The sequence below is a fragment of the Lissotriton vulgaris genome, unplaced genomic scaffold, assembly GCF_964263255.1.
Source record: "Lissotriton vulgaris unplaced genomic scaffold, aLisVul1.2 SCAFFOLD_2901, whole genome shotgun sequence".
Taxonomy (NCBI): Eukaryota; Metazoa; Chordata; class Amphibia; order Caudata; family Salamandridae; genus Lissotriton; species Lissotriton vulgaris.
Window position 1 is genome coordinate 245828 of NW_028252987.1, and position 19137 is coordinate 264964.

Below are 19137 nucleotides of genomic sequence, written 5' to 3' on the forward strand. Positions count from 1 at the left end.
AAAATACTTGAATAAAGATATTTAAAAAAAGAAAAAGAAACCTGTTTGGAGATTAACAAACCAACGCAAATTGGTGTTTGTGTTGGTATGTATGGAAAAGTAATGCAAAGCAGCGTAAAACACTGCTTTGCCTTACTTTGCATCATGGGGGTGTTACATGGGTGGCACTTGGGTGTTCCCATGCAACCACCCATGCTTTTTGATGCAAAACCCTATCTACTGAGGGGTAGTTTAGTGCAGAGTGTTGCGCCAAAAATTAACGCTGTGTAAAAGCAGGCATTAAAAGGAGAAATTGTTCACTTCTTCTTCCTTTTCTGACTTTGACTGTGTGCTGCACGGTTGTATGTTGGAGCAACAAGTTCCTCAACAAACGACTACAACAACGACTACCTAAATAGCGTGGTCTCTATTACGACCACGTCTCAACCATGATGTTTTTTTACCACTTATACCTTTACCATGAATTTTCGTGGTAAAGGAATGCATCGTGAACGGCCTTCTAACCCAACCCCCTCCCTCCTCCTCCTCCTCCAAAGGTCGCGCCCTCTCATCAGACTATGCCTCTTTCCTTGAAGTCTACCCCCTGCTTCCCATGGCTGTCTCGTCTCCATGCCATGTTTGGGATGTGGGAGTGGAGCAGCAGCCATATGTGCCGGGGTCTCTCGACCCTAATTGCACCCACAAACAGATGGTAGTCGCTTGGCGGGTCCAAACTGCTTTCAGTAAATTAAAAAGCTTTCCCGTTACGACTATGAAACATATTAGAGCCCCGCTGACAGTGCACTCTCATGCAAACTTCAAGTTGGATCCGCATTTCCAAACAAGGAAGTGGAAGGTCACCCTCTAGACACCCGCCCCACACATGGCTCAACACATAACTAACTCACCACATGCCTGAAGCCCCGCACCGTCCAAACCCACCACCGCCCGCCCATGCTGACACTCTCTTACCATGGTGAGTCCCCCACGGCCTCACTGATACTCTGTCCTTCTAGTTTGTCGGGTTCTCTCTTGCAGAGGCACTTATCACGTCTTTCACTCTCCCCTCGCTGTAGCCTCTCCCTTTCTGGACTTTTTTCTCCTAGTCTGCATGCTTTCTCTTGCAGGGAGCCCTCTCTCCTTGCTGTCTCTAAATATTCTCCCAGACACCCTTTTTACTGCTGACGTTTCGTATTACTTCTTACAGGCGGGGCACTCTCCTGGGGCTGTCTCCTTACCAGTGGCGGATCCTCCATGGGGGTGTTTGGGCGCCGCCCCACTGCTTTCTCGCCGTGAGAGAAGGCAGAAACAAATAGTAGAGAACTACCATTTGTTTCTGCCTTCTCGCACGGCGAGAAAGCAGAAGTTCCTGCTTGAGAGAGTGGGATGGGTTACTCGAGGGCAGGGGGGAGTGGCTTCCCCCACTGTTGTTAATATTGTCTGTTTGGGCAGCCTGAGAGGCTGTCCAAACAGACAGTATTAACTGTATTGATAACAGCGGGCAAGCCGCTCCCCCTGCCCTCGAGTAACCCCTCCCACTCTCCCTGTTCTCTGTATGCTGCAGCACACAGAGAAATGACATGGTGTTGGGGAGCCGGCCGAACCAATCACAGCGCTGTGCTGTGGTGGAGGGGAGGGAGGCTGCCTGGCTTCCTGCGTGACGATGAATTCAACAACAGGACGTCTGGAGTCAGAGCTAACTTGAAGGCAGGAAGCGGAAGGTAAGGTAAGTTAAGTTTATTGACTTTGTTTTATTATTTTCAATACCCAAACAATATTTTTGCACTGGCTTGATATTTGCAAAACTGGTAAGAGGGCAGTTGAAGGTGCTCTGAGCAGTTTCTATCAGTTTGTGTATTCCTGTGTGAAATGGCACTCTACGTGTTTCACTTCTTTTATCTTCGGTTTTATCTGCCTTTGCTAAAAATCTCCTACATACTTTAAGCCCTGAGATAGTCTAATTGTGTAATCCAACCTCTACCGTAATACAGATTGTGTTTTGCATTCTTTACATTTTCGGGTCACAAAAAGAAACAAAATTCCTTTTCGTGACTTGCCTTCACATCTGGATTTCTGTCACGTCCTTTTGCGCCCTAAGTTAACATTCTTGGAAATGGGATGCCTAATGGTTGTTTAATGTTTTCATTGTGAAGCATCACCTTGTGCACTGGGAACAGAGAGCCGACAATGGAATTTTGGTAGTTGTTTTAACAGTATGTGTTTTATCAGGGCGTGACAGATACAGTTTAATGAAAATTGAAGGGTCATGTGAAGAAATGCGAGGTGCACCCTTGATGCGTTCATGCTTGCTGGCTGCGCTTGCTCGCCACAGTGCGCCGTCCACAACTTTTACGCCCCGCCACTTTCAAATGTCACCAGCCGCGACTGCTCCTTACTGACACTTGTTTCCTCTGACCTCTCATGCTGTCTCTTGCATGGGGAACGCTCGCTCTCCCGGGGCTGTCTCGTTCTTCTCTTGATGACACGCCTTCGGTCTGCTGGCGTATGGTGGGGCAGGGGGCCAGTAGGGGGTGTTTTGGTTCCGCCAGTCTGAGATGTGGCGTCACCTGCACTCCCTCCTTCTGCTCTCCTGTACATCACAACACCCGAACCTCACACACCCACCTCTGCAGATCCAAAATCATATCTTATGTACCTACACCAGTGACCAGACCCACTGTCTGCCTCAGCAGCAGTAAACCTCGCGCTATACAACCATACAACCTCTCTACCATGGCTTAGCCTTAACCACACACATGCATAGTTAAGGCTATGTTGTTGTTCGAGCAAGTCTTGTTTGGCTTGCGTGACTCCGGAACTCGTTGTTCCGGAGTTGTCGTTCAGGATGTTTCCCTTGCTGCACTGTACTTTGCATGTGTGGTGCACTGTTCATCACCCATGCAAAGGAAAAGGTTTTAAACTTGTCTATCCATAGTATTTTGTACAGGAAGTACAGAACATATTGTAGACGCAAGCACACAGCCTAGCACTATGGCGCTGAGCTGTGTGCCTGGCGCACAGTTCAAAAAACAGCGCTGGCACCAGAGAGAGTGGAGGGGAGTACAACATCTCTGTAAACATGGCGCTCTTCTGCTCTCTTCCTGTCATGCAACCAGGGCAACCTCTTGGGTGCTGCTACCATGTGTCAAAATATAGTAAATAAGGCCCTCAATCCGATTGAAAATAAAGGGATTTCTAACCCACATACTCTTGTGATCTCACCGCTGTTACAGCCACTGCCAGCCTTGAGGGAACTCTGCTGTCTGATTCGGGTCTGCAGTGTGTCCGCGCACGTGCATTCTCGAAGCCAAAACAAAGCACACTTTGGGGAATATTTGTCACATATGTTTCTAAGCGCTTAAGAAGATCCCGCCTCCTCACTCACGTCCTGTGCCAGGCTGTATACATTGGTTTGAATTAAATGAATGGAGGACATTATGTGTACGGCTAGGCCAGGGCCCTGGGCATAATCCTATTTTCAGATTGTGGAGCTACCACGGTGACCTTCACACAACCAACCTTAAGAAGAAATTGGACATGGCATGGCTACTTAGTACTTATGGTTACAGGTGGTGGACGGCCAGGGCACTGCCTATATTAACTGATAAGCCTGGTCTGAAGGTGCTGCTGCCTGCCTTCAATGTTGTCCACAGATGACTCCTGTGCCGGGGCGTGGCATTCTAAAAAATATCTGCGCATGCTGCCTGACGCCCCTACCCCTGGCAAACCAAATCTAGCCGTGTACCATCCTCCCACCGGCAACACTAAAGTTAGAGCTGGCGGCGGCGCCTAAGGCAAATATGCAATACGCATGCAAGGTGGATATTTGAAGTAAATAATTATAGTTGGACCAGTAATAAATCATTATTCATATCATACGAATGTTGGCTCTGACAGCCGTAACACTTGTGCAGACGCGTGTAGACCGGGCCTTGGTGAATAAATGCGGTGCTTAGCACCGGAAAGCACTGGCACAAATTAAGCACTGGTCTGCACTGACTGTGGCTGGCAGGGGACATGGCAAGCATCATAAGTAATACCCTCCGTATCACCGCCCTGTGAAGACCTATAGGTGGCAAGAGAAGTTGAAAGGCCTATGGATATATTATTTGCCATTTCGTTGTCTGTTTCTCTTCTCTGAAGACCATGGGAAGGTGGAGAAACAACCGAAAACCGAATGCTTGCTGCACAGGGTGTCAGACACTTGAAAAACAAGCTATGTTTTTCCCTCCTCTGACGTTAGAGCAGTGAATAGCTGCGATTCACATATGGTGCTCACACTAGGCCCCTCTTTACAAGTCGAGCGTAAAATCTGATGCCGGCATACTGCACCCGTAATTACTCATACCAAAGGGTATCATAAACACAGGTTCCACAATTACCGAGCCATTACCAATTGTGACTGTAAGGAATAGGGAAGAACCTGAAGAAATCGGGGGCATATTATCAAGAAACAGCGTTAAAGTTATCACCGCTGTAGAGGCAGGAAACTGCTGCTAAAGGGGTGATAATGGGCTTGATAATATGCCCTTGTGAATTCCCATAGAAGCCCATGTTCTGGTGTGAACATTGGCTTCTATTGGAATTCTCCAGGGCATATTATCAAGCCCATTATCGCCTCTTTATTGGCACTTTCCTGCCGCTAAAGCGTCAATCATTTATTGCCCCTTAGTATTTTCACATTTACTTCTGCAGGGTTCCCCTCATTCCAAGACACTTTCTCTGGATAAAATCTGCCCGGTTTTCACTGCCAAATTAAAACTAGTGAGACTCGTGGAGGTTAGGGTTTGTTAGCACAATTCGGAATTTCTATTTAGCCTTGGTAAAGAACATTGCAATGTTAAAGAGCATTTTCGCGTATAAAAATATAATGTACTACAAAGAAAAGATTTTCTTTTATCACCTAGCTGGTGTTCATACCCTTACCCTGACCTCAACAAAATATGAGGTACTTACAAAGTCCTGGAATTATGGGATTATCTTCATTTCTCCTTTGTGTCCTAAATGTAGTGGGCACGTACAAGGTTAATAGTTGAATGTGTGTGTATCAATAATGCTCTGGAATCAGGAAGCAGCACCTGCGATACTTCTTGAGAATTCATTACATGTTTACATTACTCACTATGTCATTAAAGCATCAGATATGTACAGCCAATAAAAGGTATGCGTTGTTTCCTAACACGATTCTCCTCCCTCTTGTTACTGTATATATCGCTGCATGTCTCAGCTTTCATCACAGTCTTTCCTCGGTCACTGGTGGTCCTCCGATCCGGATATAGTATTCAGAAGAACTTTCTTTTTAGGAGGTACAGTATGACATTTATTTTTCTCTAGAAAGATAAATCGTCTGTCATATTTATTTGTGTGTAATAGTTATAGCAGGCAGTGCTGAAAGCCAGGTAAGAGGGTTGAGTGTTTTGCATGTTCTTTTACGGTGCAGAGAAAAGCTGTTTTAAAGACCAATTGGCCATACATAGGGTTAAAACACAACCCTTACATCAGTTAAAGATGAAAACGATGGAAAGTCCAGGACTGGACAAGAAGTGTCCGGTGACCTCTGGTCGTCGGGTGACCTTAGCAGAAATGTATTGCACTGGTCCCCAGCGCATTTGATTATCAGCCCATACCATACTGAAAGCAGCATTCAGGGAGTGGTGTTCATTATTGTTACAGGTATATATCCATGATGTGCTGCTGTGGATAAATAATGCTTCTGAGTACTGAAGCAGACATTGAAGTATTGCAGTATTTCATGAGTTCATTGACAAAACTGTCTGCAGCCCAGGGTTTTCTTGTCGGTATGAAGCGTGCTGTAAATGACCATCTTATACCTTAAAATGCAATATAGGTACAAGAAATCTCTTTTACCTAACGTTATTGTTTGGCATGAGCGCACTTGGTGCACCCCTCCCTTGGTGCAATACACTGTGTGAAAACACATTCCAGGGTTGATAATAGTTCCTAGACCAACTCTGGGCCAATCATGACTGCCCCGTAATCCTTTTTTGTAGGCGAGGGAGAGTGCTGCAGAGGGAAAATGTTATTTTGTCTGTTATACTGGACACCCTTGTATCGTTTCTATTAATATCTAGTGCAGTGTTTTCCAAACTGTGGGTCGCGACCTACTGGGGGTCGCCAGACGATTCTTGGTGGGTCGCAGAAGTCCAAGCAATAAATAAAGAAGCATTTAAATGTTGTGTTCATCTTGTCACATGTTATGTGCTTCAAAGACAGTGATGAAATGTCAGGCTAGGTCTCCTATGCATATTAATTTTCTTAACATGGGGATTGGTGCTTACGAACTCCTCTCACTTTGAAATCAGACAAGAAAAAAGTAAAGTGAATCATGTGACAATCTTGCTGGGGTAGAGGACGACTGAAAGGTAAAGCTGAAAATGTGGATAAAATGAGACTTTTAGCAGTTATGATAGCAAAAATGAAGCACATTTTTTCGTAATTCTGAAGTGTAATGGAAACAGAGTATAATAAGATCAAGCCAAATCAAGATACTTTACTTGCTGATTCACAAATGATAAATATTCACTGACGCCCGATTTCCACACATCATCCTTTGTGTGCAATATAGTTTTATCAATAAAACTGCGTGTCTGTGCACATTTTGTGGACCTTTCAATGGAAAATGTGGAGCGAAGTAGGTTACAAAAGCTTGTCATCCTAAAAGTTGTGTTGTGTTTCTAAAAAGCTTCCGAAGCACTGATCTAGTGTAAGATCTCATACCACCAAAAGAGGTAAGGCTACATAATATGTAAATTAAAAATAAAACATCGCAAGAAATAAAATAAATCGCCACCAAATGCTAGACTTCAACTTCCATTCAGGTCAGTCTGTTATGCACTGTATTTTAATCGTATATATTTTTTTAGCACTTACATTGATTAACCTATCCTTTTTTCACAGATAAGAAAACACTTTAATATGCACAGGCTAGAGTTTAATGGTTCGTAAGAAGCATATACATTTTAACTAAAAAACAATCATTAAATGTAATTAATGCTCTAGAAGATCTACCCTTGAGCTGCTAAGAGAAAATAATTGAAAATATTAAACGCTTTGGGCACGATTCACAATGGTAAAGTTAGACGAAAGTCCAACTTTACGACATTCAGTATTCACGAAGGGCATTTGCGAGTAGTAAATGCCCTTTGTGAGTACCGAAAGTCGTAAAATTAGACTTTCCTCTAACTTCACCTTTGTGAATCAGGCGCTTTGATTCCCTGCGATATTGATAATTCCGAGTAACCGTGTCAGACTCTGTGATGAAACTTCCATAGGAAAGAGCTAAAATATTTCATTTGGTCTCAGATGCAGAAAAACCTCCGGTAAACTATGGTTTATACATGTATGGAATGTATGTAAGGGGATTTATAATTGCACCTACTGCTCCACAAAGAAGGGCACAGACACACGTTTACTGCCTGGTGTGAGGGAACAAGTGAGGTCAGTGGAACAAGAGGAAGCAGCTGGAGAGTAGAGGGGTCCCTCAGACAGGACCTCCCATTGGGTGGTGGAGGAGGGGTGCACAAAGATGAGGTGCTGCTTGAAGCGAGGCGTTCTTCAGCTTCCGCACAGAAGGCAAGGTTGGGTGGACCTTCGTCTACAATGCCTTTATGTGTGAAAGAGTCGTGTTCATGTTCAGACCTCTCTCCCCTCAACCAGCGCGGTCACTTGCGGCGTCCCCCAGGGCACAGCCCTCTCTCCCGATCTGTGTATTCCGTCGGCCTGGCTTCTTTCTGGTCTTAGCCAAACACATATATTTCAACTGCACATCTATGAAGAAAACACTCACATATTGTTCCCATTGAGTGGACGTCCCGGTGATGGCTTATCTCTTCCGCGCTGTCTTCCCAAAATTAGAGAATGGATGGGGCAACATGGGCTGGGGTTTAACCCAAACAAAGCAGAGATTCCCATCAGCGTTCCCACCCTCTGTCACTGTTTTCCATTGCTTTCTGATTTTGGAATCTGTCTCAAACGATTCTGTGAAATGTTTAGAAATTAATTAAAATGCATCTGGGATTATGATTGGAAATACAAGTTGTGTCTGTTAGTTCCTTCCTTTGTGAGGAACATTTAACTTAGCCTTTTGATTCTGTTGGAGGATGGTTGTTGTGTCATTTTGACTATACTTGACCGCAGCAGTGGTACTTAGGTCTTGTTTTCTCTGAACCGCAGGCTTTAGCCAATCCAAAATCGAGTTGTGTCCATGGCGCTTCCATCTGCTGGATCCCTCCCAGTTTGAAACCCTTCCATTGGCTGTCTCTACAAACGTGCATATCCTTTAAGGCGCTCTCTATTGTCTATCTTTCATGCTATACCAGATTACCCACCTAAATCCGTCTTTGTTTGAAGGTGTATGCTCCCCCTAGAGCTCTCCACTAGTCCCATCAAATCCTCTTTTCCGTTCCTAAATTTCTTAAATTTCGTGAGGGAGGTCTAGCCTTTTCTGCCCTGCCCCTACACGCTGAACTCTGCCATTTACACTCGTCGCAGAACTACACTGCAAAATATGACACTCAAATATTTTGCCTGAGATTAAGATCTTTTCTAGCCTGTTTTTTTACTGGTAAGGCACCAAGCGACACTACAGATATTTCGCTCACAAGAAATACTCAGGTACACAACATACAAGTAACTTGCAATGGATGAAAACGACATCGAAATATTCTTTACTCATACAGAGTTGTGACTTTATTCACATTTGCTGATTTCATAACGTTCTCAAACCCCAGAATGGGATTAAAAACATAATCTGATTACAGTTTTCATACCCCACTGTAGTATGCTAGTATTTAGTATAGTGTACCTTTCATAGTTATCCCCCTTGCTGCTCAGCCAGTGTGAGTGAGCTTGGAATGTTGGTATGTGTGATGTGTGAATGGAATGCTGGTATGCCTGTGTGTGGAGTGGCAGTTGGAGTGGATGGGCTGAGCGGCAAGGAAGCTGTTCCTGGTGGGGCTCTCCCTTTGGGCTTACTTACCTATGATGCTAATGCTTGATACTTATATCCATCTAAGATAGTATCAATAAAGCACTCATCTTGAAGAATACCTGTGGCTCATTGGACTTATTACATTTGGCGACGCTGGGAAACAACCTACACCTCAAGCAACCCCATGTAACTTGGAATGGGAGATCATCAAGCAAGTTAAAGGACATTTAAAAAAAAAAGAAGAAAAAGGCAACTTAAGATTACTGGCACCACGACAAGAGCCCCACCAGTGACCTCCATCGGTCGCCCACAACGGTATGGTGTCAGCTTCTATCTGTTGTCTTTCTATCTTTCTGCACATAGCTGAAGTGTGCCACTGCTTGATGGTTTTGGTTTGTAGCAATCTATTTTTGCTGTTTAACTGCCTGCTGTCATGTGCGATGTCCCTGATGTAAATTAAAGCGATTTAAAGAGGTAAATTCTTAACCGGATTTAAAGGAAATAAATACAATCTGAACTGGAGTCTAAAGTCAGCCGGATTTCCAAGTCCGTGTATTGAACAAGTAAATTCTTAACCGGTTAGCAAGAAAGAAATAGAACTTGACCGGAGTCAAAAGTCAGCGGTGGTGAGCTAAAGCTAAATTAATTTTAAGCTTTAATATGTCTGGGAGCCGGTTGGGAGCATCGTGAATCGTGCTGAAAGACATATTATCCGCCTTTCTTAAAATTCTAGCCATGAGTAATGTTATGGATTTGGCCTGTGAATGGGAATGGATATTTGCTGCCATCTACTGGAGAAATAATTACTTATTAATTTACCGGCACATTTTACGAACACATCTTCAGTTTAAGTCTGTTCCAGCATGCGTCAGTGGATTTCAGCACAGGAACTGTTTAGTTATCTGCGAGGACGAAATGAGGGGCAAGTATGTCGATTAGGATGTCAACTTCGATGTTTTTGGGCCAGGATGATGTCTTTGTTTTGTTTGGGCAGATCGGATAATATTTATTTTTAATTATTTGCCAATTAGCCTTGTTATCACAAAATTGCCGGTTTAACTGTTAGCTGTTTTCAAAATTAAATAGCGCGTGTGTCCAGGCACGCGACCTTACCGGCATTGTTGTGGTGTGAGGTCATCTTGTGCGCCTTCCCTCGTCCTGTCTCTTCGTTCTGGGCCTGCTTTTAGACGCTCTGCCTCACTAACGTGCCTCGAGCCATTCGACTCAGCGTCAAAAACGTGTCTTCATTTGGAGTCTTTCAGGATCTTCCTTTGGAATGTCATCGTTCCGATCGTCTGTGGGGACTCCTGGATTTCTTCAGACTTTGGAGGTACATGCTGACATTATTCGTCAAACGGTATTCTACTTGGTTTGGAATTAATTTCTTGTTATGAGGCCAACAAAACGAAGGAGACTATTGTTGCTGTTCCAGGAAAAGTAAAATAGGCAAATCTGAAGAAAGTGTTGTCGCTTTAGTAATACATCTTCTAGCTTTCCTTTCATTCTTACAGTGCACTCAAGGATATGTTTATTTTAAAACGTACATCTAGGAATATGTTTATTTTAATGTGTACAACTTAGTGTCTTGACAATCTAGGAATATGTTTATTTAAAAAAAATATATATATTCAACTAAGAGTCTTGGCAATCTAGGAAAATGTTTATGTAAAAACGTTCTCCTATGGGACTTTATAGTGAATTTTGTTACTGTTATATTCAGTGTGACGTAGGTTACTTTTATTAATTTTATTTCCACCTCTGTAATAAGCACTGCGATGTTTATTTAACGCATGTATTTTGGGGAAATGTTTGGTTTGGTTATAGCTTCATGGCTATGTGGCATTACACCGTCAAGTGGATTTGTCACCTATTTAAAAAAAAAAAAATGATTTCTCCGCAAGTTTTAGCAAGGATTCTAAATTTGCACTGTAATAGCTTATTGGCTATGTGGCCTTGCACCGTTAAGTGGACTGGTCACCTATTTTATTTTAAATGTATTACTCACACCTTATAATGGCAGTTTGGTTAAGGCAGTGCCATGGTTTAGAGTATTTGTTTTTTTAATAGCCTTCTGGCTATATGTGTTATTCCACTGCTGTGTGGATATGGTATGCATACATAAGATGGCCGACAAGCTATATGATATTCCACGGGGATATCTTACTTGATGTATACATTTTTATAGCTTATATGCTATGTGGTATTGAAATATCACCTACAGGGATTCTACTTATAGCTTATATGATATGTGGTATTGAAATATCACCTACAGGGATTCTACGTCTTTTCTTTAGTTTTCAGTTGGATTGCTTATTTCACTACGTGTAGAATCTACTGTTGTTTGTTCCTCACAGTGTGTGATTTTCACTCTTTTTCTGATTTTCTCGTATGTGATTTCACACTCATTTACTGTCCTGTTGGATTATGCTTAAAATCCAACTGAGTATTGTCATAATCTTCTTTTCTTTTCATTATCTGTAGTCTCTCTTACTTGGATTTTGTGTTGGATCGCGACCAACCTTTTTCTTTGTATGTGGGAGTACTTTTTCTTGTTCTTTTCATTGTTTTTCTATTTTCTGCAATTAGTTGATGTTCACTGCTTGTCATCTGCTTCCTAGTCTGGCCTACTAGTTTGTCTTGATGGTAACTCTGATCTCAAGTTCTTGTTCTTTCTTTAGTCATGCTATTTATTTTTCACATTCTTCTTCTTATTTTTGCATTCTCTTGATTTATTCTGTTTCTTCCTCACACCTTTCTTGCGAGTTGTGTCTTTGATTGTATTTTTCTTCGTCTTGCATTTATTATTTTTATTTTCTCCGTGTAAAAAGGGAAGGTTCATTTATTTAATGCAATGTTTTCCTATGTTTACTCATGCTTTATGCTTTGGACTTTCACAATTCTTTTGTTGTTGTTTATAAGGGGGAAGGTATGTAGTATGCTAGTATTTAGTATAGTGTACCTTTCATAGTTATCCCCCTTGCTGCTCAGCCAGTGTGAGTGAGCTTGGAATGTTGGTATGTGTGATGTGTGAATGGAATGCTGGTATGCCTGTGTGTGGAGTGGCAGTTGGAGTGGATGGGCTGAGCGGCAAGGAAGCTGTTCCTGGTGGGGCTCTCCCTTTGGGCTTACTTACCTATGATGCTAATGCTTGATACTTATATCCATCTAAGATAGTATCAATAAAGCACTCATCTTGAAGAATACCTGTGGCTCATTGGACTTATTACACCCACGTCATACATGATTTTATTATATCTAGGCATCACGTTCGCTGGTTTGAAATAAAAAAGAATGGCATCATTAAGTGTTCCTAGTTTTTGATACAATCGCTTTCTTAATCAGTTTGCGTTTCATCATCGCCGGACAGGTATTCACACAGGCAAAATGGTGGCTGCAGAGATGCCTCCTTGTAGAGAGCTATGGAGGCTGCATGTGCCTAGTAAAATGTAACATTGCAAATGGTTCTATGGGTGCAATGTGTAAATTACATCACTTGCTGAAATGCATGCATGTATGAGGTGTCACCGTGTACAAAGAAAGGGGAGGCCTGATGGCTCATACTTGGCCATGAGCAGCAAACACGTTGGCCAGGTCCAGTTCATCAGTTCATCAAAGAAGATGGTGGACGAATGTGCTTTTGAGCTGCCACGTTTGGGGATCAGTCACACTGCGCTCCTCCTGTTTTCTTTTGTGTCGTTTCCTAAGAAGTTTTATAAGAGAACATCAATATTCAGATTTTTCAGCTATGTTTGCTCCGTTTCCCCTGTTTTATATATCTCAATCCCAACTGTCTAAAGCTACTTGTTTTCATTACTTTTTGCATTATAAAAAAACCTGTTAAATGTGTAAAATGTGTGCTTTACTAAAACAATCATTGCATTTTTTTATTAGCAGCATTTTTGTGAGACATGGGCATCCTTCCAGGCATCTGCCTCCTGGCACTGCTCTCGGTGAATTTGAGTCAAGCCACAGAGATTTCTCCAGCCAATCTGAACTACATTGTAAATCAGTAAGTACCACCATTCGTGCTCAGAAACTGACATGGCTTGACGAAATTACAGCTGATATGCTCGTCGTTAATGTGATCAGAGCAGCAATGATATGTGTTGGTCAATGGGGGCAGACGTTTAAGGGGCAATGCATAAGGTAACTTGGTCACTTGCAGCTTTTGATAACCAGGGTGTTAGAAATGGGGTTTCTGGTTGGCTAGGGTATGTACCTAGGCCAGGCAGAACCCACCACTCTAGTCAGGGCAAGGGAGTTACACACTGAAGATAACCCCTGCTCACCCCCTTGGTAGCTTGGCAGAGCAGTCAGGCTTATCCCAGAGGCAATTTGTAAAGCGTTTGCGCAACACACTCACACAGCAGCGACACACTAGGCACTCCTCACAAGGTTATGTAAAAATAGTCTTTGTATTGTCCATAAAAACACTTTAGAACGCAATCACATATATTACATAGTGCCACTGGCACTAGCCAAGACTTCACAGGGATTATATAAACCACATGGCCAATCGGGCAATGGTCATAAACATTTATCATATACATCACAGAGCAACAGTCCCTGTAGCTGCCTTGCAGGTCAGAATCCAGCTGCAGTTCCTCCTGGCACACTGCAGTCCACTCAGTGTGCTCACCTCCGTCCAATTCCAAAAGCAGTTCAACAAGTTCAAAAAGCTCAACAGACATGGGGTCACAGCCCCAATATTTATAATACTAACAGTCTTTGTTCTCTTCTGCTAGAGGGCTCTGAGCCCAGTCCAAACCAGTTCTAGGAACAATTTAACAATATCATTCCGTGCACAACACTGCCCATTGTAAGTGTAAGCCCTGGCCACAGATAGACCACAGGGGGGCAGATCAATCATTGTGGAAGGCAGGCACCGCCCTAATTAGGTACAGGTGCTACTCCTCCCACCACTCCAAATGCAGACCAGGCCTATTCAGCCTAGCGCTGACTCATCCAAACTCTCTGAAGCCACTGCACATACCCAGCCCCTGTCACTCCAGAGCCAGACAGGCAATACACATCCTAGCAGAGGACCAAAGACACATAGCACACATAAATGCCTACTTCTAAAAGTGGCATTTCTAAAATAGTAATAATAACTCTGCTTTCAGCAATAAGCAGGATTTATCACTACTATTCCAAACATATAGAAATTGCTCATGCTACCCCTGAAGCACATGTCAGGGAATCCCCAATGCATTCCTATGAGAGGGCAGCCTCATAGCAGTGAGAAACCAAATAGGCTGTTTTACACTATCAAGATATGCCACACAGTTAAGGCACATGTCCTAGCTTTTACCTACACCTCACCACACACATAGGACTAGCCAGGGCCTCCCTTAGGGGTTTCTGATATGTAGTAAAAGGGGAGTCACAGACGAGACAACCCCTTTATGAGCCACGTCACAGCAGCAGTAAAGTAAACTGCGCGCAAGCCCTGCAGTGGCAATGGTGTGAGACAGGTTTGAAAGGCTACTTTGGTGGGTGGCGCAAACAGTGCTGTAAGCTGGAATCAGGCTATCCTGGCTGAAGAGGGGTGAAACCACAAAGCCGGTCCTAGGATGCTTGTTTCCGGTCCAGGGAGGACCTGACTTGGCAGTTCGGGTAGACTGTTCCCATGAGGCACAGGTTCAAGACTGATTTGCATATGGCCAGGTCTAAACTGGGGTGGCGTGGTGAACAAAAGAATGATGGATTTAACCCAGATCTCTTGACTGGGGGTGAATGTTTTAATTTGTTCTGCATTCCGTCCATCAATTGTGTGTCTCTTGCTTTCTCGCCCTAAGTGCGCTGGGTATGCCCAGACATGGGACCCGAGCTCACTGTGTCACTGGAATCAGGCTATCCTGGCTGATATGGGGTGAAACCCCAAAACCAGTACTAGGATGCTTGTTTCCGGTCCAGGGATGACGGCTTGGCAGTTCAAGCTGGACTGTTACCAATGAGGCACAGGGTCAAGACAGATTTGCATATGGTCAGGTCTAATCTGAGGTCTCATGGCGAGCAAAAGTGATGGATGTAACCCAGATCTCTTGACTGGGGGGTGAATGTTTTGATTTGTTCTGCATTCTGTTCATCAAATGTGTCTTTTGCTTACTCACTCTATGTGCGCTGGGAATGCCCAGACGTGGGTACCGGTCTCAGTGTGCCACTGGAAGCATGCTATCTTGCTGGGGAGTGGTGAAACCTCGAAACCAGTCCTAGGAGGCTTGTTTCCGGTTTAGGGAGAACCTGGCTAGGCAGTTCGGGCTGGACTGTTCCCATGAGGCACAGGGACAAGACTAATTTGCATATGACCAGGTCTAAACTGGGGTGGCAGGGTGAGGAAAAGAATAATGGATTCAACCCAGATCTCTTGGCTGGGGTGAAGTTTTCATTTGTTCTGCATTCCGTCCATCAATTGTGTATCTTTTGCTTTTACGCCCTAAGTGCACAGGGTATGCCCAGACATGGGTCCCAGGCTCACTGTGCCACTGGAATCAGGTTATCCTCGGTGATGAGGGGTTAAACCCCGAAACCGGTCCTAGGATGCTTGTTTCCGGTCCAGGGAGGACCTGGCTTGGCAGTTCGGGGTGGACTGTTCCCATGAGGGAACAGGGTCAAGACTGATTTGCATTTGGTCAGCTCTAAACTGGGGTGGTATGGTGAGCAAGAGCCCTCTAGAAACAAGGGGCCATATTATCAGGAAAGGGCGGTACATTATCGCCGCTTTTATCAACAGGAAACTGCCGCTAAAGCGGCGATAATGGGCTTGATAATATACCCTTGTGAATTCCCATAGAAGCCCAGGTTCTGCTGTTAACCCGGGCTTCTATGGGAATTCACAAGGGCATATTATCAAGCCTATTATCGCCGCTTTAGCGGCAGTTTCCTGCCGATAAAAGTGGCGATAATGTACCACCCTTTCTTGATAATATGGCCCCTTGTTTCTAGAGGGCTCTGGTGGTGTCTGTTGGAGGATCTGGGAAAATTCAGCATTCTGTTCCTGTGAGTGCCCAGAAAGATTGTGAGTATTAAGTGGAGCCAAGACAAGTGCCCACAGTCATAAAACCACCAACAACAGGTCAGACAAAATACAGGAGGAAGGCAAAAAGTTCTGGGATGACCCTGGAAAAAGGGCCAAGTTCAAGACAACCCCCTTCCAGCCTAAAGCCAGGATAGACCAATCAATACCTTGATGGGCTTCCCTGCTTGAGGCAATTGAACATGGACGCAAGCCAACAACTACAGGGGCACCCTCCAGTTCTACGCCAATCTGAACCCATGTAGTTACCTCTGTCTAAGGTCTCTGGACCAACTCAACTACCCCACTGGGACTCCTTAGCTTTCTGCTGCCAGGACCAGGCTCTTGGCCATCTAGATGTCTCTGGTCCTTGCCATCTCACAGAGTGGGGGGCAGTACCCCTGGGTACATAGTATACATGCTCTACTCTACCTCTCATCAGTGCAGTTCTACACTACCACTGTTCCCTCAACCCAGGTACTGTACCCTCATGCTGATCAGGGGTCACAGGTGGGGCTCTCCTCAACATTCCCCTCCTTCTGGGGTTCCGCACTATCCTCTTAGCAGAGACACCCTCAGAACCTAAAACTGTCAGGGTCCTGAAATCAGCCCCCCCACACAATTCTCCCATGAGTTCAGGATTTCTACCCTGCAACTGGTCTCCCAACGCAGGGACCAAACCCTCAGGTTGAAACAGGGCCAGAGGTGAGTATTCCCCCCCTGCACCTCGTTCCAGAGTCCTGCACCCTCCTACCTGGAGTGGTGCCCCCAGAACACAAAATGGTAGGGATACTGCTAGCAGATGTCCTTCCCTCCAGGTCAGGCATTACCTCCTGAACCTGGCCTCCCAACCCAGGGTCTACACCCTGTGGCTGAGTATTTGCCCGGCAAACCAGGGCTTTCTGGGGAGCACGCATGCCCCTCCCAAGGGTAACACATACCTCATGTGTCATGTGACAGTCTGCCTACCACTGATCTCCTGACCCCTGCCCATCTGACAAAGCACGAAGACCCCCCAAACCAGAAGCAGTGTCACCATGGTCATTCCTGGGGAGCTCTGCTCTCAGAGCTGGCCCCTGATGCACAGGTTCTCCTACTGCGGACTGCATCCCCCTCTTACCCCTCCATATGGGCTTCTGCACCCTCCACTTAGGAGTGGCGACACCAGAACTGGTGGAACGCTGCATACAGACACCCCTCCAAGTTCTCCTGACACTAGGAAATCTCCATCAATGAATGGCCTTCCAGTGCAGCCTAGGCTCCCCAATTGGTGTTCCCTTAGGGAACCCAAGGCCCTGGGACTGGGTTTCGGGCACCTTGAGATACATCCCATTCACACTCCTTCGCTGAGACAAGACCGAGTGCCTCCACCCCTCCCACTACACCAGGACCTAACTGGGCTCCCAAGAACCTTTCCCACCACCCTCGGTTGGGAAATACCTGAGCTACTCCCTTTAGGGTCACTCCCAAATGCTTTTCCAGACCCTCTGGCACTCACTCAGAGGTCTGCGTCCTGTGCAATTTCACTAGGATTAAAGAACTCACACTCCAACAGGTTTTGACATAGCCCTGGAAAACAACAACGGAATGTGTGCTCTCTGACAATCATATTGAACAGCCCTTCAAAATTGTTTGCTGTGCTACCTATCACCCAACCTTCCAGTTCATTGCAACATTCAACCAAAACCTCCCCCCAAGACTGGTAAGACAGTTTCCTACTGCCCCTGAACCTCAACCTATACCCTTCAGGTGTGAGACACTCTTCCTGGGAACTAGGTACCATGCTCTGGGATCTGGGAGTGGAAGCTTCAACACTGGATACTACATTGCTGTCACCATTGGACTCCACCCTTAGTGGTGAATCCAGAACACTAGAACTACTCTCAGGGGATAACCTACCCTCCAGAGCTAACTTCTCTCTGGCGAAGGCCCTCTCTGCCTCCGCCATCCTCTCCTGCACTAGGACCCTTTCAGTCTCTAGCTTTTTCTCCTCCACCGCTAGCTGCGCTAGCTCTGCACCCAGCTTGGCATGCTCCAATTTTAGCTGATCTAACTCCTTTCCTTCTGACTGTCCACCAACGCCTCTGAGAACCAATAAAAGGAATTGGGCACTATCCCCGGCACTAGACCAAGCAAGGAACTCCCTCTCAACGGGGTCCTTACTACCTAATGACATCCCTGCCCTGCCATTTCCTTCCCCCCTGTTAGAAAAAGTGGTACTCAGAGAAAGGATTTAAGGTCTGGGAGAAAAGGGGGAAAGAACAACAACTAAAATGTCCTCTAGGTAAATAAATAGAGGCTGAGAGGTAGAGGTATTATTTCCTTCCTCCCCTTCAGACTCTTAGGGATTCTCAAAACCACCACTTAGGTATGCGGGGGGGTAAACAGCAGGCTCCCCAATGATCTCTAGGACGTCCTGATCCCATCAGAAGCGGTCGCTCCTCACGCTGCTCCCTGCTCCAATTGCTGCTTGGTATGGTAGTGCCAGACTGCCAGATTAATATTCGCTAGCTCGCATTGCTCCCAAATTTAGTAGTGCCTGACTGCTCTTAATATCTGTATCATAGCGCTATACTGCGAAAGTGCGTTTTCACGATCATTGTACTGTGCTGTGCTGCCTTTGCCTGATATCTCTTGTGCCTGATTGTGCCGGTGCTATTGCCAATTTGATCGCGTTTTTAGGTTTGTGCCCCAATCCTCTTTCGCTTTTGGCTCGCTGCCTTTTTGTTGTTTGTTTTTGTGCCTCCCTGCCCGGCTCTCCACCCCGCTCCCGATTCCCAGCTGCTCCTCCCTCCCACTGATACTGTAGGCTCCGCTCTCCCGTTGTAGCACTGTGACCGTCCTGATCCCATCAGAAGCGGTCGCTCCTCACGTTGCTCCCTGCTCCAATTGCTGCTTGGTATCGTAGCGCCAGACTGCCAGATTAATATTCGCTAGCTCGCATTGCTCCCAAATTTAGTAGTGCCTGACTGCTCTTAATATCTGTATCATAGCGATATACTGCGAAAGTGCGCTTTCACCATCATTGTACTGTGCTGTGCTGCCTTTGCCTGATTATATCTCTTGTGCCTGATTGTGCCGGTGCCATTGCCAATTTGATCGCGTTTTTAAGTTTGTGCCCCAATCCTCTTTCGCTTTTGGCTAGCTGCCATTTTGTTCTTTGTTTTTGTGCCTCCCTGCCCGACTCTCCACC

The 19137-nt window shown here is 45.2% G+C and overlaps 1 protein-coding gene across 1 annotated transcript in view; it reads left to right on the forward strand.

The window, feature by feature from the left end:
- Positions 1-12837: 12837 nt before the first annotated feature.
- Positions 12838-19137, forward strand: part of LOC147661194 (uncharacterized) — a 35129-nt gene continuing 28829 nt past the window's right edge. The window contains exon 1 of the mRNA XM_086951248.1: positions 12838-12938. Within this exon, the coding sequence (XP_086807374.1) occupies positions 12838-12938 (101 nt within the window). The remainder of the gene's footprint in view (positions 12939-19137) is intronic.